Source organism: Rhagoletis pomonella, unplaced genomic scaffold (genome assembly GCF_013731165.1).
Source record: "Rhagoletis pomonella isolate Grant_MI unplaced genomic scaffold, Rhpom_1.0 Rhpom_scaffold_00012, whole genome shotgun sequence".
Taxonomy (NCBI): Eukaryota; Metazoa; Arthropoda; class Insecta; order Diptera; family Tephritidae; genus Rhagoletis; species Rhagoletis pomonella.
In genome coordinates this window covers 5,605,626-5,627,594 of record NW_023458566.1, presented here as the reverse complement: position 1 = coordinate 5,627,594, position 21,969 = coordinate 5,605,626, and the positions used below count along the sequence as shown (strand labels likewise).

Here is a 21,969-nt window from a genome sequence, read left to right as displayed (position 1 = left end):
TTTTCATAAAAAATCTACAATATGTAATTATATGTTTAGAGCTGTAAATTTTAGCATCAGTTGAACCAGGTAAGCCGTTTTGAGGCTTTATTTAGTAATTGTATCTTTTCACTAACACCGGAATCTTAAATCTAGCATCGTGGCTTTTTTGTTTTCACCTTTTTATACCCGAGCGCACTTGTGCACAAGGGTATATTAATTTTGTTCACATAACGGTTGTTTGTAACAGCCAAAACGAATCGAGATAGATATAGACAAATGTATACATAAATGATCAGGATGAAAAAAGAAATCGATTAAGCCATGTCTGTCTGTCCGTCCGTCTGTCCGTCTGTCCGTCTGTCCGTCTGTCCGTCTGTCCGTCTGTCCGTCTGTCCGTGTACACGATAACTCGAGCAAAAATTGAGATATCTCAACGAAATTTGGTATGTAGGTTTCCCTTAATCCAAGGTAGGTTGGTATTGAAAATGGGCGAAATCGGACTTTAACCACGCCCACTTCCCATATAACGGTAATTTCCAGAAATACGAAAACTGCGATATTTTAGTAACTACTGGAGATTATTCGCTCAAAATTGATATTTACAATAATTTTTCGACGAAAAATAAGAATATTATAAATTTTTGGAAAATGGGCGTAGCCACGCCCACTTATGGTTATATGTGTATATCTTGGTAACCGCTACACCAATTTCTTCCAAACTTGGCACAGTTGTTGGCCTTCGCACAACATACTAAATGGCCGAAAATTTTTAAAATCGCTCAATAACCACGCCTACTTCCCATATAACGGTAATTTTCAGAAATACGAAAACTGCGATATTTTAGTAACTACTGGAGATTATTCGCTCAAAATTGATATTTACAATAATTTTTCGACGAAAAATAAGAATATTATAAATATTTGGAAAATGGGCGTAGCCACGCCCACTTATGGTTACATGTGTATATCTCGGTAACCGCCGCACTAATTTCTTCCAAACTTGGCACAGTTGTTGGCCCTGGTACAGCATAAAAAATCGCCGAAACTTTTTAAAATCGGTCAATAACCACGCCCACATCCCATATAACGGTAATTTAGAGAAATACAAAATCTTCGATAAATCAGTAAATATTGAAGCTAATTTATTCAAAATTGATACTTGCAACAATTCCTTACCAAGAAATACGTTTATGGTAAAATTTTGGAAAATGGGCATGGCACCGCCCACTTATGATCACATATATGTATATCGGTAACCGTTCTACCAATTTGTACCAAACCCGGTGTGGTTATTGTGCTTGCCACGTGTAAGCAAAACGTTGAAAATTATTGAAATCGGACTAAAATAACGGCCGCTTCTCATATAACGGTAAATTTCAGAAATGCTTGAAACTTCAATATTTCGAAATTGAAGGACGCTAATTTACTCAAAATTGATACACCCCGGCTTACCATCTAGCGGAAGGTTTCGGAAAGGTGAAAAAACATATTTAATACTTGCGCCGGGTATTTAATGTTCGGCTCCGCCCGAACTTAGACTTTCTTACTTGTTAATTAGTAATCTTCACCAGAGAAAAAAAAACGATTTTATAGAAATGTTAAAAGATTTTGCGGTGCGCTATCCACTTATCTTTATCGCCTTTTTCATACCCGGAAATATGCGACTAATGAGACTAATCTTTGGAAGCTCGAGTCAAGATGAAGTATAGATTAAATGGCAATGTTAAAATCTTAGAGAAAAACTTTTCCAACTATGTCAGTTTCGTCATAAATTCAGTCGGCAAAATGAGGAGCTCTTAACAATCAACTTTTTTAGGCTGTCTCTTATGTTTGCATTAAAATACTTTTCAAAAGCTTTGCTATTTGCAGGCAAACGAGAAGTTGTGTTTCAGAGAAAGCAAAACAAAGTTAAATTGATACCGCGTCATTAAATATTTCGTTAAAATGTTCCTCTTTTAAGAAAAACCGAATTAGAAGGCCTGAAATTTCCATACAAAAAAAAAAAAAAAAAAAAAGGAAAAAAGAGTCCAGCACGAAGAGGCCTAATAAAAATTTAAAATTTAAAATTAATTAAATTAATTCAAATCAATTTGAAAAAAAATTAAAATTAAAATTAATTAATAAAAAATTTAATGTTCGTTGGAATTTGTAGAGGTGCTGTTAAATTTTTTGGTATAAATTTTGTAGATTTTTTGCTTACTTTTTTATTGCCCCACATTTTTCTAGCCTTCCTTTTAAGTCACATTAGCTTATTTTATTTGTTATCATCTGGTCACACTGCTTGGGATTGGCTCTAGTTGGGCCGAAATATTTTACTAAGAGTTATAAATTTCACTAAGTTTTTTTTCAATTTGCTTGACAAAGGAGAACCGAGTTTAATATATTATATTTAAATATGTTCATACATATCTATGTAAATATTTTATAACAAATTTTCTTTTCTGAGTATATCTGTAATTTAAATTTGGTAAGATTAGCTCAGTAAATCATATAAAATTTTATCTTTGAAAGTTTTTTAGTAATGGCGATATATAAAATTTGTATGTATGTTTGCATGATTTTCTTTATATGTAAATTAATATTTTGAAGTAACAGTTATTAATGCTCAACATCTGCTCAACCAATAAAAATGGCCACAAATCAACGTAAAAGGAATTTATGCAGAGACATATGTGCATACATAGTTGATCAGTTGACAAAAGATAACATTCGACTGTTCCCAAAATGCCCAATAAACAACAAACACATACTGGCAATATATATATTTTTTAATATAAATTAAAAGCTAGAAAAATTTCGGGCAATTAAATGAAAAATTAAAAGAAAAAATTCGATTGTAGCTCACAAAACTTTATGCTTAGTTGTGTTTTATTTCAAGTGATTATTTCGTTCAATTTATGTGCTATTTGCATTAAATTGGCAAAACTAAGAGGTTAATATAAAATTTTGGTAAACAAATTTTGGTAGAACGCACATTTGTACATGCATGTGTACCACTCAAGTATTAACTTTTACATGAGCCAATGAAAATAATGAAAGTTATATTTTATTTTTGTAGCGGTCCGAGTGTAAACCTCTGATTATCGTGTGGCTCATCACTGAATTATGAGTGATTTATGTTGACTTGTGACATCGAAATGATACTTACATATATTTAAGCGATTAAGTACTTTCCAGCGTATGAGTTTGTGTATTAACACCTGAATTTCCTCGCCTTTTGGGCTTACACAATTGGTTAAATTTTTTGTAAATTTATTTATTTTTATCTACAGCAGTTAAAAATGATTTATTAGCAACGCAAAATTCTTCTTCATTTCTCATAGGAGCTGTGACCCAGCGTACGCATGTGGAACCTTCCAAATTTGTATATTGTATTTCATTTTGTTATTCTTATTGCTTTTGGAGTACTACTTTTATTCTTTTACGAGCGGTTTCCAATTGCCACAGCTGTTGTCTGTCCGCCATAACAAAATAAAATTTTCGAATGTGAAATTTATTGCCAGGTCATGTAAATGGTGAGTCGAATAGACATACAGCCGCAGAGGTAGTCACTCACAAGCATCAAAAGCAAATGAAAAAGGAAGCCACATAAAATGGAGTACGTGGTGGTGCGGGATGCATATAACCTCTTCAACAAAAAAAGAAAGACCGTGTGTTTGAAGTGTTTATATTGAAGCTGAATTGCTTCTGGAGCGGATTGCAAAACATGTATTCAATTGATGTGTCTGTAGTTGCGGCACTTCATCGTTTTTTTTTGTTTCTGTATACAATTTGTTTTTGTGCCGACTTGCATTTGATTTTCCTGTTAATTTTTCTGTCGCTTCGCGCAACTAGGTACTGGTACAAATAATCGCTCATACGCCACGCTGACCACCATACACCATGTGGAAAGCTAGAAAGTGTTCAATGAATTTGAAGCGCTTAGTTAAATGCTCGATTGTCGATACCAACGGCGCATTTATTCTATGAATTGCAGCGACTGAGTGGTATTGAATGGTATTGCCTGTCTATAAAGTGAAAGAGCTTGAGAAAAAAATAAAACCGTTTGATAGCTGAGGTAGGCTGCGTAACAGGGAGGTAAAGAAAACAACAGGAAAATTATTCAGCCAAATGGTTGGACCGCGGCCGCCACAGAAGCGAAGGGAATAGATGTGCGTACACACAGTAGACTCTAATTTCGATACCTGCTTGGTCCAAGTAATATCCAAAATGATGAAAACAAAAAGCAAATGCAAAATAAAAACTGAACTGAAGTGGAAATGAAACGAAAGTGAAAAGAGAATTTAGTAAAAATTTAATTGAAATTAGAAGAACATGATATCAAATTTAAATAAAAATTAGACGAAATTGAAGCACCGATAAATTAAAAAACAAAGTAAAAATTAAATGAATGTAAAATTTTAATGAAATGAAATAAAAATTAAATGAGAATGAAACAAAATGACGTGAGGTGATTACACTCCGTGAAGGGAAGTAAAATGAAAATTAAATAAAAATTAGAATAAAATTAAAATGAACATGATGAAGCGAAAATGAATCGAAAACAAAAGGAAATAAAAATAAAATAAAATGTATTAAAAATGAAATAAAAACGAAACGGAACGAAACATATTAATATGAAATAGTTTAAACAAATTGAATGTGAAATGAAAAAAAACGAAACTAAATGAAAATTATTCGAAATCAAATTAAATGAAACGAAACTAAACAAAAAATTAAATTAATATACATATATATATAATGAAATGAAACGAAGTGAATTCGGATAAGATGATTTGAAAACGTACTGGAATGAAATGAAGTGAAAAAAATGAATTGGAACGAGACGAAATGAAATAAAACGAGACGAAGTGAAATGCAAATTAAATTAAATGAATTTACCTCAAAATTAAAATAAAACCAAAATAAATTAAATAAAATAACTCAAAATGAATTGAAATGGAATGAAGGAAGTCGAAGTGAATTTACTTAAACCGAAATGAATTGAAGTAAATGAAAGTAAATGAAATGAAAAGTGCTAAAATGAAATGAAGAGCAAAGAAATGAAATGGAGTCTTGGTCAGTGATTTGAATGAAATAAATATATTTTTTTAAAAGTACGCCTCTTGAGATTCATTTTTGATTTGAGTTTCATTGCTTTTTGATGCTTTTTAACAAAATATATTTTGGAGGATTTACAACAAAGAGGAAAAAATTGTCCGCTAAATCACCGGACATAACCTAAATGATTTATTTCTAGCAGCTGCCATTTAAAACATTTAATACTTTGGTTACAAATATACGACAACACTTTACAAATCGCACCGATTTGACTTCGTAGGATTTGCAGAAGGTGCCTGTATATTATAGTTAAATCATATGCAATTGTCAATATCAGTCTAGATTCGTGTAACAAATTAGCAAGTCTACCCATATTGCTACAAAGGAGGTATTTTTTTTATCCTTATACACGTATCAGTTAAATAAATACATTTTATCGAAATTTGAAAAAGCATTTCACTATTTACCCTGTTAACAATCGCCAACAATGCGCACAGTTTTAGGATCACACTTTTTGTTGACAATTTGCTTGTTCGTCCAAGGGAAATGCTTTCGTTTTACGTTTTTCATTATTTTTTGCAATTTTCCATTGCATGTTGGGGCTTGCTGCTGTTATGCACTTCAAATGTGTATTATTGTTCCACACTCACCACTCGCCACTCAACGCAGCACAATAAGGTATTTTTTTTTTTTTTTGTTTTCATTTGTTTGTCGGTTACGAGAGTTTGCTGAAGCCACATTGAGTGTCCGCTGGTTTGTTGTGGGCGCGTAGTGGCGGTGTGCTGTGGCATTCTTTGTTTTTGTGTAGTGCTGCCAAAAATTGTTTTATGTCGCACCAAACATATGTACGTTGTGGGCGTATGTGTGTGAGGACATGCATATACTCGTTTTCATTTGCAGCTACAAAAGTCTCATGAAGCTTACACGTATGAATGTGAAATTTGCGACCAGGTGCATGACAAATATTGCTTCTACACATATTGCAACTCACTGGTTTTTTTCCCGCGCATATATGCTGCGCATTGTGCCGCAAAAGCCCTAAAAATTATTTTATTTCTATTTTTTTGAATGCATACAACTGACCGCCACGAGCACTTGGTAACGTTTGTTAACATCTTTAGCGGCGATCGCTAAAACTGCATATGGCGTTGTGCATTCAGGTACGCAATTGTTAACACATGGGATTTTTGTGTCAGTGGCTTTTGCAATGGACAAGTCTGACTTTCACATACACGTGACGTGTCTATTGCCTATTGTCTAAATATGTCGCACGTTTAATAATAAAATACGAAGTATTTCAAAATTAAATTTTTTTGGGAAAACGCAATAAAAGCTTTATCGATTCATACATTTGGTATAGAAAACGATGAAAAGACATATACCCATGCCATGTTTGGGAAGTTGGGTTATCTGTTAGACTGAACATATTCTCCTTATCAAGCTTATTCATTGCGTAATGCAATCTCCAAAAACATAAATTTTGAGTTACATCTATATAATATTAAAAGTGAAAAAACTACAAATTGACAAAAAGTACCTAACTTGTAGGTCGGTTTTTTGCGGGATTTCTATAAAATAACCAACTTCTACAAAAGACAACTTGAAATTAGTTGAAAAGAAGTAATGCAGACGTAATCGGGAGACTGCTTGTTTTAAACAAGTTTCTCTGCATATATCTTTGTAAAAATTTTGCTTTGAATACACATTCTTTCTGAACTTCACAAACACTTTTTCGAATTCTAGACAACTAAAAGGAAGATCGAAATTTTATATTAACATTTTGAAGTTTTGTCTGATGGAGTTTGAATATTGAACCCCATACAGCAGAACATGCCCAGTACGGATGAAACTAGTGCATCGGATTGGCCACGCGAGACATACGGACAGACAGACGGGCATGGCTAAATCGACTCAGCTCGACGTTCTGATCGTTTAAGTGCACATTTTAATGGATCTATGTATCTCTTCTTATGCTGGTACTTACAAACATCGGACCAAAGTTATAAAACCATTTTGTGCTCATGAAAGGTATAAAAAGGGGGTTGAAAATGTTTTGTGGCGTATTTATAGACGTACATATATGCACGCAAGCGCATTTGTTGAACTTTTACGCCAATTGGTGCATCCTCTCAAGTCATTGCATTTTGTCGGCGAAAAATTGACGGGCGCGCGCGCGTACTCGTGTCAAAATACACATAAAATTCGATGTGTTGCCATAAACTAAGTAAAAACACTCGAGCGCCGTCGAAACACTTTCAATCCATTAAGTTGTCGTAGTGCGCAACAAAAAAAAAAAAAAAAACACAACAACAAGCGCGCGGGCTGCTCTTCAGCGCTCAGTTGTTGTTGCTCTTACCTTTATGTGCGGCATAAAAAATGCATGAACGCTCTGGCGTGCCGACAGACGGCAATGCACTGTGACATTGGCAACAAACAAAATCGTAAGAGTCACCACTTAACAACAAAAAAGCAACAACAACAACAACTGCTACTACATCCGACAAGCCGGCAGCCAATAACAAACAGCAGCAAGAACAACAAAGCGTTGACAAATACGTTAGTGAAAATTGAAGGGAAACTTTTCTTTCCCTCACCGCTAACCACTCAGCGGCGTTGGCAGGCAGCATGGGCGGCGACGGCGACATCATCAATCCATTGACATTTTGAATGCTTTCAGAATATTTAGCGCATCGTTGCAACACATTGCCGTTGTCAGTGCTGAAAAGTGGTGAAACAACAATAAAAAAAAATAACAACAAAAAACTCTTGCTATTAAGCAAGAATATCGATTGCGCTGCGCAAATGCTAACAACAACAACAGCAACAACAAGTGTGGCGCGATAACAGCTGTTGTCAATGGTGTTGTTATCTTTCATGTTTTTCGCATCGCTATTAGCGCCAACCCAAAACGTTGTTGTTGACTACCAACTTATGGCGTGTAGTGTTCTTGTGCTTGTAGTATGCTTTGCTGTAGCATACTTTCAGGCATCTTGACTTGGTGCATGATTTTGCTTGAAAATGCCATGCGTTAGTTGTTGGCAGCAGCGAAGTGCTGAGCAACTGCAACCGAAAATGCCAACAGCAAATAATGGCACAAAGAAATTCATGTCGTAGCAAATAAAATATTAAGTAAAAGCTCTCTGTAAAGATTGAATGCCAAAAATTCCAGCAATCAAGCTTGTGGCATGCAACAGGTGATGGATGCTTTAGTGTTTGTATTGAAATTTTACTAGGCCTTCGTTGAAATGTTGTCGATGCTGCTGTCAAAATACTGCAATGCCTACACTTTTTACTAAAATCTTTAGTTCATCAATCAGTCAAACAAAATGGCAAAAGAGCAACAAGGAAGCAGTGACAAGCATTTAACAGCATACACTGCCAAATGAAGTTAGCAAATGTACAGTAAAAGCAGAAAATAACAAAATATTTCTCAAGCACTAATGGAAATCTATCAGATGGAAATATATATATTGATACGAAAATGGCATTGCGCTTGATTTTCCTGAAGTTTTTTTCCTGAATCGCTTTCACTGCAACTTTTGTATGTATGTATGTATGTAGCTAGTTCAATCTATTTCAATTACTCTTCTATTATTAATTCATGCTCCACATCAGCAGTTGCTACTCCAATTTATTTAGCTGCATCTAAATTGCAAGTCTGATATTTGCTTTCCTCCTCATATGCATTTATACTGATCCTTTTAGTCAGTCAATCACTCAATTACTTACAAAGTCAAATACTTTTACGCATCCGATTTGGAGAAAATTCTAAAATAGATTTTATTTTTCTAATTGAGTGGCATACAGTTGTCCACAAAATGATGAGAGAGAAAAAATTGTGTTATGCAGTTTTGTAGCCCCTTTTATTCTAGTATAACATCTTTTAATAAAATAAATTGAAAGTTTCAAGTTACTAAAAAACCCGTTGATTTTTGAGATGTTTTTTGGTTGGGATTGTGTTTCACGTTTTTTTTTCATACAAAGTATGTTCGACAATTTTCTTTTAAATAGAGGACACTGCAAGAAAAAAAATCCAAAAAATCAACGAAATTTTTTAGCACCTTTAAACTTGCAGACTAGAACTAAATGGGCTACAAAACTGCATACCAAACTTTTTTCTAAAGATTCTGATTTAAAAGTTGGAAATTTGGATGAAAATTTGCGAAATTTTTTTAATTCTTTTACAATGCTGGAAAGCTTAATTTATGTAGTGTTTGGTCTATAGCCAGCTAGACTTTTATAACAAAAAATAATAAACATTAAATAAACAAAAGACATACAGATCAAATTGGTCAAAATATCGCACTCTTATTATTTTGTGGACAACTGCATGTATTTGGGGATTTTGAATTTATTCCTAAATTTTCCTAATATTATTATTTGAAAAAAAAATTTCTATTAAATTCATTATGAAGATTCTAAAATTTTGAACATTTTGCAATAAATTTTTCGTACTAAGATCTTCAATAAAAAATATGGCACATCAAGGGAATGAGTTATCGCCTAGAAGCTGGCGACAAGTCTCTTTTAGGGCTGTGACAGCTATCCCGAGTCCTATAGTGTCCATGCCTTTGAGATGGCAACTACTTGAAGGGACTTTCTCTATGCAGTAGAACTTGCAGAGCACACACTCTCGGCTTAATTGATATATACCTTAAATATCACACCCAACAATCGAGCTTTACAAATGGATCCCCTTCTCATTGGCTGCTTCCTGGATAATTTTCTACGAGCTGCAAAATTTAATAAGGATTCAAATAAGAATTGATTGCGTTAATGCATAAAAAGTAGTGTTGGCTTAGAATGCTTCCTTCGAGGAAGACAAGACTGCACGATTCGTATTGGCACTGCCACGGAAATACAGTACGACCAACACACACACCTTGGCAGCAGGGCGGCGATCTTCACTTGAAAGCACAATCCATCTCCTGAAAGATAGTGTGATATTGCGCTCTTAACACTGATCGCAGGCGAATAACCACACTTGGATGTTGGGAAAGAGTGAAGTCATGTACAGATATTCTCGGCAGGAGAGAAGATAGACTGGAATTAATAGGCCTAGGATCCTTCATCGGTCAGCCATGGAGCCATGTTGCACGAGATTTAAAAACAGGCTACAAGTAGAACTTCACACAAAGCTTTTCAGGCTTTCCGCATTATTCAGCTGCAAATTTTATATTACGGTCTGATTGCCGATAGTCACAAAGCCAGCAAATCTAGATGTAAAGTCCTTAGTTAAATCTTTCAATTCCGGAACTTTAACGAAGGGACGAAGTAAGAATTGTTACCGGTTTTAGTACTGCTCACTGCAGGGTAGTGAATAATTTTTCACAACTAGTAGTTTTCGCCGAACACTAAATATTATTTGGCACTGCGGATCCCTAAACTCAGAATTCACTTCACCGTAAACAGACGAACATGCCCTAACTATTTATACAACATTTAGCCAAGTGTCCTTGCGAGTTTTCTTGATGTTAATTTTCGCGAATCCAAATACATTTAATACATTCTGCGAATTTACTGTAGAATTCATTTGATCTAATGATTATTAGCATTTCGGATTACATGCCTTTTCGATATTTTGTATTCAAAAAGTTTCAACATTTTGCGGACATGTGTTTGCATGTATGTGCGTGCATACCCCCTCCGTATCATATATTTAGACTGTGCGAGAGATGGAGCTAGCTATTCGCATGAATAAGCATAATCAATGTGTAAGTGAATTAAAAACTTATGCGCAAGCATGTCAAATCGCACATCGCACGGGTTTTACGAGCCATAAAAATAAAGTTAAACGAATGTTTTCAAGTAATTTTCAGTCATTTGGAGGCAATTTGCCGCCGCTTACCCATTAGCAAATGCAATTACAGCACACTGGAGGTATACTACATACACAAACAACAGTTAACATATAGCCATAGCTGTTGTATGCATATATGCAAATAGTACATGTATGTATGTATGTATGTATGCATATGCAGTACGTTAATTTTATACACTCTCAACACATAGTCAATCAGCCACACACACATTTGCATACATTTATATGTATAATCAACTCGCTATGGGTGCTTTTGCAAAATGCATATAAATTTATTAATGTGTGCGATTTATCACATGCATATGAAAACACACGTATGTATGTATGTATGTATATATGTAGCTGTTCACTTTTTCCAAGTGTAAATAAGTTACGTAAATGGCTGCCATTAGCTTCAATTCAGTTTTGCAAAGCTTTCACATCGTCGCCGGTATGGTGGTAGACCTCATTCTCGGCAAGGCAAATGGGTCCATGTTGCGGCTGGTCGATTGGTCGTTGGTTGGCAAAACCAAAGTACACCGAAACAAAGCAAAAGCAAAAACCATTGAACTATTTTTCAACACTAAGGTGCTAATTAAGCAGAGTGTTAAAGGTTAAGAGGAGACGAAGAGCGGCGACGATGGCGCCTACATGTATATGTATACATACATACATACATATACGTATGCATATATTTATTTAGGACATTTTTCGCTCGGCAGGTCATTTGGGATGGGCGAAAAATTGAAATACGCCGACAATTAGGCAGACAATTTTGCTACTCAGTGTATTATGTATGTACAGTGACTCAAACAAGTGTTCACGTGTTGAGTTGTTTTTTTTAAATATTCACAATGTTTTTCAAGTTACTTTTTTTGTTTTCTTTTTCTATATAAATATAATCCAAGTTGTTTTTAAAAACCATATAAATCATAGTTTCAAACTGTATACCAAATTTAGACAAATTCAAAAAATTTTCTTAAAAATTTTGAACTTTTCAATCAGAATCTTAAGAACATTTTTAGTTACGCAGTTTTATAGCGCATAGAATTTTACTCTTAAAAAATCGCATGGAATTTGTAAATGGATATATATTTTTTTTTGCTGACGGATTTTTGTATTTTTTTCATATAAACTGATTTTCTTTTCAAATAAAATGCGCAAGACCGCTCGCAACAAAATTTCAAAAATTTTTATATAAAAATTCGCTAAAGCGGCCACAAAAAATATATTAAAATTTAACGCGATTTTTTAAACGCTTGAAACTTAGACTAAAATTGTATGCGCAATAAAATGCATACAAATGTTCAAAAAGTTTCATATAAAATATTGCGAAAGTTAATGAAAATTTTTTGAATTTTCCTTAATGAATAAAAAATGAAGTTTAAACTTTTATTTTTATAGTTTTTAGTGACCAATATTTTTATAGAAAAACAAAAAAAAAAGTTTAGCACGTAAACACTTATCTGAGTCACTGTACATATATATGTATGTATGGGTAAATATGTACATATTTTCATAGCAAAATGCTTTGCATGTGCTGAAATTAATATGAATTCGCATTTAATTTTATGGAAATTGCTTAGGGCCTACGGCACATGTGCAGGCAGGCGGCAGACATGAATTTGGAAAATTACAAAACATTTAGTAAAATTAGAAATTAGCCTGAACAGCATTGTTGTGTCGAAGAGTGGTTTGGTTCCTTTGGGCTTCTGCTATTTTCAGCTGATTGTAAAGTTTGCATGAGAAGCGTCAGCTGCAATCATTGCATGACTAATTTTCACAAACATACCTACAAACATACATTTGTGCTTACATACAGATAATTGGTTATGACCCTAATACTTATTTACATGCTTTTGTAAGAGTTCACACGAACAAAACGTAACGATTTGTGTGATTATTTCTATTAAAATTTAAGTCAATTTTCTATTCGACTACGCAATCAAAAACACTTAAAATCTATAATCAAATAACAGTCAGAGTTTTATACTATATAACCTTCATAAACTTTTTGAAACCTTAAACACCTGAAAGTGTTGAAGTATAATTGCTTAGAAAATTGACTACAAACGGCAGTGAAGAACATTAAAAAGTTTAGTGTTTGTGTGTACATATGTGTTAGATACTTTTTTGTAAGAGGTTCTGTTGTTTGTTGTACTAAATTAAATTTACATATACATACATACGTTAGTAAATAGCACGCATATGTGTATGTCCGTACTTATTCACCTACACATCTAGCTAGCCACGTTATGCATATGTACATACATAAATACATATATTGGTCACCGCATAGCGCTATGAAAATCGTTGCAAGTGCTAAATGTCAACGGAAATGTTCACTCTACCAATGACGATTCAACATTTCCTTAATGACTGCAATTCTTAACATCACGTACACTGAGCTGTCATCAGAGTGGTATGGATGAAGTATGCATGTGCATATGTATGTGTGTAGATATATGGAAGCATTTGCAATAGCTCTGCACTTAAAATCCAACTAGTCAATAAACATGCTAAATATTTACCTAGTATATTAACTGGTTATATTTGATGCCATAACTGACCAGTTAGTTAACTGGATTGTGATGATGCGAATGTGTGTGAGTTGGTTAAATAAGTTGGTTGAGAATAACTTGGCATCCGAGATACAAGTTTTTAGTATGATTTGCAATAATTTCCTCTACTTGTTTAAAATACAGTCGCAGCAATTTCTTAATTTTACTTTAAAAGCTGTGGAATTTTTCAGGCACCCCTTGAAGTCTAGCTAACTATCCTTCTCCTCGTCTAACGACATTCACATTAAAGTTCATTTTGTATGCAAAACACGTGTGATCGTTGGATGGGTGGCAGGAAAATTACGAGTAGCTGACATTTTAGTGTCTGCCATGACGTGCACGTACAGAGCGCGAAAGCAGTGGTAGCCTAGCTGTCGACAACTTCAAGCGACTATAATTACTAGACATAGGACAGAGGATATTAGCATACATATTAACAAATGTACAAGTGACACGTCAGCTTAGATATTTGAAAGAGTTTTTTATATACACATACATATACATATGTATATATATTCATTTGTGGATATATATAAGGGAGCGTTCCATACCAAAATGGACGGGGTTCACACTTCATGTGTTTGATTTGTTTCAAATTTTTAGGGTTGATGGAGAAACATAAATAATAAATAAGTATGAAATTTGAGCTTGAATAATACATTTTTAAAAACTTTACATCACAAAAACAAAAACAAATCGATTTAACAGGGCGAAGAAAAGATGAAACAAAATCACACATACACACAATAAAGTTCTCTATGAAAATAAATATTTTAAAAATTTTTTTTCTTAAAAAATTTTTCACATACAAATTTTTTGAAAAAAAAAATTAGTTTTTGAAAATATGCCATCTCAATAAAAAGTTGAACAAAATTACAGTGGGTGCTCTCTACAATAATTTGATTTATGAAGTTTTTTTTACACCGAAGTTGAGTAAAATGAGTAAATTACCAATTTAAATATTTTTGTTTATTTTGTTTTAGAATTTTTTTGTGTATGCAGTTTTGTAGCCCATTAAATTTTAGTATGATGAAGTGCAAGTTTTAAGCTACTGCGAAATTGCGTTGATTTTTACTATGTTTTATGCTGACGGCTTTTTGCGCTTTTTTCTTATGGAAGAAAATGCGCAAAGCCGTTTTCAAAGAAAATTAAAAAAAAAATTTGTGCCAGTTTTACAATCGCTTAAAAATTACACCTTATTACAGTAAAACATAATGGGCTACAAAACTGCATACTGAAAAAAAATTCGAAAAAAACATTTTAAAAATTTTTAAATTTTGTATTATACTCGTTTTACTCAACTTCGGTGTAAAAAAATTCATAACTCAAATTATTGTAGAGTGCACCAAATAATACTATACTTAAGTATTGCGCAATACTCAGAGCTACCATTTTTATTTATTTTTTTATTTTTTTTGAGATGGCATATTTTCAAAAACTATTTTTTTTTTATAAAAAAGTATGTATGTGAAAAATTTTTCAAGAAAAACAATTTAAAAAATATTTCTTTTCATAGAGAAGTTTGATGTGTGTATGTGTGATTTTTTCAAATTTTTTCCTCGCCCCGTTCTTGAGATATTTGAAAAACTATTAAATCGATTTGTTTTTTTTTTTTTGTGTTGTAAAGTTTTTAAAAATGTATTAATCAAGCTTAAATTTGAACCCCGTCCATTTTGGTATGGAACGCCCATATTTTCATTTGTGGATGTATAAATATACTCGTATATGCATATGTATGTACATTTGTACGGACATAAAAATTTGAATGAATTGGTGTGCTGATTGCGCAATATTTTAATGGTCATATGTATGTAAGTCTGTAGGTTGCTTCGCTAAGCATACATACATAAGGGTCATACATTGGAAATAATAGTTGTTAAACGTATTCACATGCTTGGCTTCTTCTATTGCACATATTTGTATATGTATGCATGTATATAGTTAATGAAACTTGTAACTTGTGTTAAATTAAACTCACCTGACAGCAGCAGTTCACTTGTACTGTTGACCAAATTATCCATAATTGGCTGGAATGTATAAAATGTCAAAGTTTCCAAATCGTTGCTTTGTACGTTGATCGACAGAAGTGCTGGTGTGCCACGTAGCAAGCCGTTGTCAAGTTTCTTTAGCAAATTATTTCGCAGATTCAGCGTTTTGAGAGTATTCAAGCCGTCGAGAGCACGTTCCGAAATGCGCTGTAATTGAAGAGGTAGAAAAGTGTAATTTAACTGCTCAAGCGGTGCTAAAGTAATTTGCATTTTTGCAGTAGTGAGCAATTATTAAGATTTTATTAAATTCACCAAATCTCTGTTTTGTTTGAAATATTTGTTTCTACATATGGTGCACTAATGTGTTGATTCGCGCCCTTATATACATAAATATGCATGTATCTAGAAGTCTACTCAACCTGGTCTTATGTTGGTGCGCATATGCATATGTAGTTCCAAGCGAGGGCATGGCACATGTATGTATACAATTTACATACATATGTAGGTATACAAGTGTCAACTTTTCAACACCACTCAGCAATGTTTGTAGATCAAGTACCTACTTTTTGTATACGCATTATGCGCACATACATAGTACGCATCAAAAGAGTGCTAGTTGTCAGACACAATAAAATGTTGCGTATACGCACTGCTACACCAGACATGGCAAGGGTGTCTGACTTTGGTTTCCTCTGAATTTCACTTCTATTTAATGCCCTCTTGATTTTTCTATAGTCATACATATGTCTGAAGGGATAGCAGACAAGATGACAACTTGTGAATATTATTATACGAGAACGCACTTCTGAATTATAGTGTTATGATTTTCTTTACATGCCCAAACTGAAACAAGATAGATGTCAGACATTTGCTGCTGTTCCACATAAAGCGTATCAAAAATTGATACTGTTCTGTTCTAGTTTAAAACATTTTTTATTAGAAATTATGAGAGTGGTAAAAATCGATAACATAGACAAGTTGGATAAAAAAAAATTCTTGGTGTACAGCCATAAAGTCCCTGGGCTCTGTGTTGGCTTGGTGGAGCACTGTGAGGGATTTTTAAATGCCAATCTTCCTAGGTACTTTTGTACGCGATATTTCAGTAGGTAAAAAAGTATCTAATACTAAAGTATGTAAAATGCAAAAGTTAAAGTATGTGCATATGTAGGTACTACCAAACTCGGTATTTAGTGTATTTCTGTAGTATCCGCTGGCGGTAGAAGAGAAAGACGGATGCCTCCTCTGCGACGTAAAGACCAAGCGGAGGTAGAATTGTCTTGACTTGGCATTTCTTGTTGCCAAAGAAGAGATATAACTGGCATGCTTTGTTGAACTCGTTCAAAATTACGTAGGCGGTTGCAGCGCCATATGAGAAGAAAACTTAATTATTTACTGCAAGATAAATATCTAAATACTTTTGTATTTTCATCGGCGCATTGGGCACACAATCTTCAGAAAAAAGTATGTGGAGTAGCTATTACGGTATCACAATAGGCGAATGGTGATCTAAGCGTGCGTTCCAACGCTGAATAAGGGCAGCGTACCTCTAATATAACATATTTTTACTTGCAAAACTATGCTTTTAATATATTTTTTCCAATGCATTGAAATGGTATTGAAAAAAAAATTAAAAGTCTTCATAAGAAAATATAATAAATTAGCAGGATTCGCTCTACTATAGCCCTTACTAGCGTTATTTTTTTTACTTCTATTTGAAAATTTTACTACTGCTTTTTAGTGAACTTGCCTACATATGTATTTTATTTCCTATAATTCATAAACTTACCTATTCAATTTTTAGAAACCTTCTTATTCAGTTACCAAATACATCTACTAAATAACCTAGTCTTCAGCGGTATTTACTTATGCACAGAATTCCACTAAACCTCATTATCCTCATCCTCACCATAGGACAGATGGATGTACAAATAAATATGTTAGACGCAGGTAAGAAAGGGTAGCTTATTTGGGTTAGACATGCCACCTGACAGTTAATAAAGAAGAGTGACCGACCATCACTTGGCTGGCAAATATTCACTTCTCTTATATAGTTCGACAAGTCCAGCTAATAGACAAGTCGGTGCATGTCCAGTGTTAATTAGGAAATAATTAGTTCACATTAGAAATGCCTTAGCGGCCAAGTGGGCTGCATAGAAATGCTAAAAATGCCAAGGCGTGGTGGGCGGAAAGCGAGTGAGTGATTAAGTCACCTAATAGCATTGTTTGCTGAAACTTGAAGTAGGTTTACTCGAAAAAGCAGAAAATTTACACTTTTTGGCAGCAATTAAATAATTTAATGACCGGCAAATTTGCTTTGTGTGCGCGCCAAGCTCGTAAATGGCTCTAAAGGGAGGTGTAATTTCATGCCAATCTACATACTTTTCTACATACATATGTATATATGTACGCGTACAAGTCGAAATGCTTAAGCAGTAAAATGGATTTAGGGGAGTTTATATGGTCGAGTTAGCGCGTTGCTATTAACATATAAATACTTATGTACATATATTTGTGTTTGTGTCTTTCTGCAGTCGAGGAGTGGTTATAGCTTTTTTATGATTTCTCAAAAATTATAGTTTCTGTACTTAAGCCCCATAAATGCGGAGCTGTGATTTTAATTTCTTTAAAGAACTAAATTTTTGGCTATTATAACTACAATTAAATTTTACTATGCTTGCGTGCAAATAGCGAACTTAAATAATTTTTTATGCTGTGGAAATAAAAATATAGCGAAGAACTTAAAATTAAAATTTAATTTTGAAACTTAAAATAGTATGTAGCAAATAAGGCAGCTTTTCACTACATCATATTTTAATAACAAAATTTGTTAATTTAAGTACACATTTTTTCCAACATCCGTTTCGTTAACATTTTCAAATATCATTATTATAAGATGTGGCCCGAAAATAAAAAAAACGTACTAACTTAGAAACAACATACAGCAATTATTGGAATTGGAAATATTGAAAAGTATGAAACAAAACCCATAAGAAGCCTAAGGACTTCAGACCTGTAACAATATCGTCGTATAGAGCTGTATAAGTATTGAGGAGGATGAAGATAAAAAGTTTGCGACACAGCAGCAAGCTTTTTTCAAGGGTAGGGTCACGGAAACCGTGCTCAATGAATTTGTAACGCATACTGAATGATCACTATCCCCCAAGGAATTTATCCTAATCATTTTTTTTAGATATCGAACGCACGTGATCAGGCTCTCATTAGTTATGATAGCTCTGATGGAACGACTTTCAATTGGTGACGGTTATAGGTCAAATGCTGTGATGCAGGGTTACACCACACTGATGTAGCGAGTATATAGACGAACAGAGTAGTCAGCAAGTGCAACCTACAATATAGAATCCTACCTCCCCTTATAAGGGCCTTGACAGTTGGCATGAAGGTTTTAAAAAAGCACACCGTCAAATTAGCTCGAATATCTTACTTTTCCGTCGAGAAATGTAATCTTGAAATTTTAAAATTACTACGGTGTATTCTGCTCAAAAACATATGATTCCAAACATTTGGTTTTTAAAAATATAATTCATTTATAAACAATATATAATATAATAAATAATTTGTCTATCATACTTGGGCGTACAAAATTTTTTGATTCTTATTTACCCCCCAAAATCGAGCTCACAATCCGGCCCTGGAGTATGTACAATAATTTTGCCAAATTTCATCAAAATCTGAGACATAAAGTTATTCATATGACGCTTCTGCACTTCATATGTTTCGCTCCACGTGCATGACTCAACATTTTTTTAACTAACCACTTTCACAACTCACCTCAATTCGATTGTCGTCCAATTCCAACTCCGACAAAATCCACAACTCCGCAAATACAGTATCGCCAATGAAGTTGATATTATTATGCGACAATTTCAGCACATTCAGGTTACCCAGTCCCTTAAAGATATCACTGGTCAACACGGAAATTTGATTGTAAGCCAAATTCAAGTATATCAAATGTGGCATCTCCACAAAGAGGCTGTCATGCAAGCTAGAGATATTGTTGTTGTTCAAGAAAAGACGTTCACATTGTGGCAAATTGTGGAAAGCATGACGATCGATTTCATAGATTTGATTGTGTTCCAAATTCAATTCACGCAAGCGTATATGATTGGCGAAGGCATCTTGAGCCAATGCCACAATATGATTATTCGTCAATATGATACGCTCCAGGTAGGGTAGATTAGCAAATGCATTACTCTTCACCACATCCACTTGCGAATACTCGATAATTATGCTGGACAAATTCTTTAACGACTCAAATACCATTGTGGGTATATAATCAAGTCGGCCATGATTTTGTATAACAAATTTCAATTCACGCAAGCGCTTCTGCTGAAAGAAACGCGACCAAGTGGTATCATTCTGCAGCAAAATATCGGAGAACACCCAACACTCTGCCTTTTGTACGGGCACATGATTCTCATCAGGTGTGCAATAGCACATCAATTTCATGTCACGGCGACGCACACAAAAGCCGGTCGCATCCATGGGGCCCGTATATGAGCTGGTGGCAGCGGAGGATACGCCCGCATAATTGCTGTTGTAGTAGGTGGACGCGGAGGTGGAAGAGGCAGCTGAGAGGCGATCGCTACGTCGACGGCCCTCTTTGTCACGCGAACGTGACGCTACCGGCGCAATGAGGCAGGCAAGGCAGGCGAACATGATGGCAAGCAGCATAAGCCGCCGTTGACAGTGAGACGGCCACATTTTGAGATTGAACACCACTTGCGCTTGAAGGACTTGTTTGGCAGATGATGGGGTGTGGTGATGCGTTGATTTGAGCAGAAAGTGGCGTGAAATGAGTCCTAGTTGAGTTGATGTTGTTGTTGGTGTTGTTGTTGTGGTTGTTGTTGTAAGTGGGAAATTTGGTGGGTTGGTTGAATAGTTGATTGATTGCTTTCTTAGACCTAGTAACTGTTTGCACGCTTGTATTGAGCTAATAGCACGTTTGAATGCAAAACACGTTCAAGCTTTCAAAGTTTATCTGCAAATGGAAGAAAAGATAAATAAAAAGGTATTAATTCAAATGTTGAGGTATTTGCATTTGTTATAAAAAAAATCATGTTTATGAGTCTTCAAATTATTTTACTTATTGTGGCTATAATTTCACTTACTTACGCAAAAGTTTGTTGAGCAAATAAAGAAAGTAGAAGAGCAATCAACAGCGGCAACAAGCAAAAGCAGTGCACGCAGTTCTAAACATTGACCGCTAAAACTATTTTGCGCTTCCATTTAAATCAGTTGCATACATATGTACAAACATACTTTATATATTTCGCCATATACATACATACATACATATATACAGGCAACACCAACTTTCAGCACATGCCACTTGACTTACGAGCGCCCACAGAGCATTCGACGAGCCGGCCGACCCACACCATTGCCATTCATTCCGCTCACTTCAACGCGTTGCGGACCTCAATCACAACACCAAAGAGCCCGAATAAAGCTTGCAATTTCATTTATTTGCACCATAACTTTTATTTATTTTATGTAGACTAACTACCCGCTGTGCGAGTGTGACCGTACGGCGTTGTGTGGAGGCCTCTATGGCATGAAAAGGACACAACAATTGCTGATTTTGCTTTGCTGTTATCTGCAACACTTTGTTCTGTTTTCTATGATTCTTTTTAATGTGCATACAGATGTGCATATACATAGTTAGTATATACGATATATATTTCTGCCAGCCTCTTCGTCTTACTTTCGACCATTGTTTGCCTTGTAGTCAACGTTTGTATTCTCTTTAAATTGCTTAAAATTGTTTCCTTTTGCATAGATTTATGACACTCATAAATTATTGCAACAGCGAGCAGAAATGCAACAACAAAGGCAATATAAGAAATTAAAGTAAAAATCAAACAAAAGATAGATGGATACCTCGGAGCGGAATCACACTTGGTGCATGTACCCAATGCACTTATAGGCATAGGTATCTTAATAAGGCAAACTACTTAAAAAAGACGTAGTAAAAAACAGAGCTTTAGAAGTGGCTACGAAAATCCCAAAAATACATGTTGAGTACACTTTTAATTTTCTCAAGCTTAAAATGCTTTATGGTTTCTATAAATTGGGCATAGGATATGTGTTACCATTAGATCAAAGCGTCAACAGGAGCTATGATCACTTTGATAAGAGTCCTTAGAGCAGATTTGTTCAGCTTGAATTTGACCCTAAAATTTGTGCCATATTTTTCCTTATTTCCAATCTTAGATTGCGAAAATATATGAAAACGCATGAAGTTGCGAAACTTGTGAAAGTTGTGAAAATAAGTACAATTTTACTACTTTCAGACCTTTCCTTAAGGTTAAAGTAGATAAGGTACAAATACACTATTTTATGTACATTCCAACACAGAGCTCCGCCAATTATTCGAGCCAATTACATACAGACGCCGAGACCTTTGGTGCCTAGCTCTACGAAATCAGCGTCATATGCGTCCGTCAGAAGCATCTTAATCGAACTGGGAGCCTTCCCTGCAGATGAATCAGTATTTCTTCGGACACAAGAAGGCACCAAACGAATATGTATGTAGAAAATAGGCCTAAAACTGCTTTGGAAGCATAGTAAAATAACA

The 21,969-nt window shown here is 34.5% G+C and overlaps 1 protein-coding gene across 2 annotated transcripts in view; it reads right to left on the bottom strand.

Moving 5' to 3' along the window:
• The window catches only part of LOC118747720 (connectin), a 137,377-nt gene that overhangs the window by 50,274 nt on the left and 65,134 nt on the right, over positions 1-21,969 (bottom strand). For both annotated transcript variants that reach the window (XM_036481820.1, XM_036481821.1), the window contains exons 3-4: positions 19,161-20,370; positions 15,362-15,578 (exon numbers count right to left, since the gene is read on the bottom strand). In XM_036481820.1, coding sequence (XP_036337713.1) covers positions 15,362-15,578; positions 19,161-20,093 — 1,150 coding nt within the window. In that variant the 5' untranslated portion in view covers positions 20,094-20,370. The remainder of the gene's footprint in view (positions 1-15,361; positions 15,579-19,160; positions 20,371-21,969) is intronic.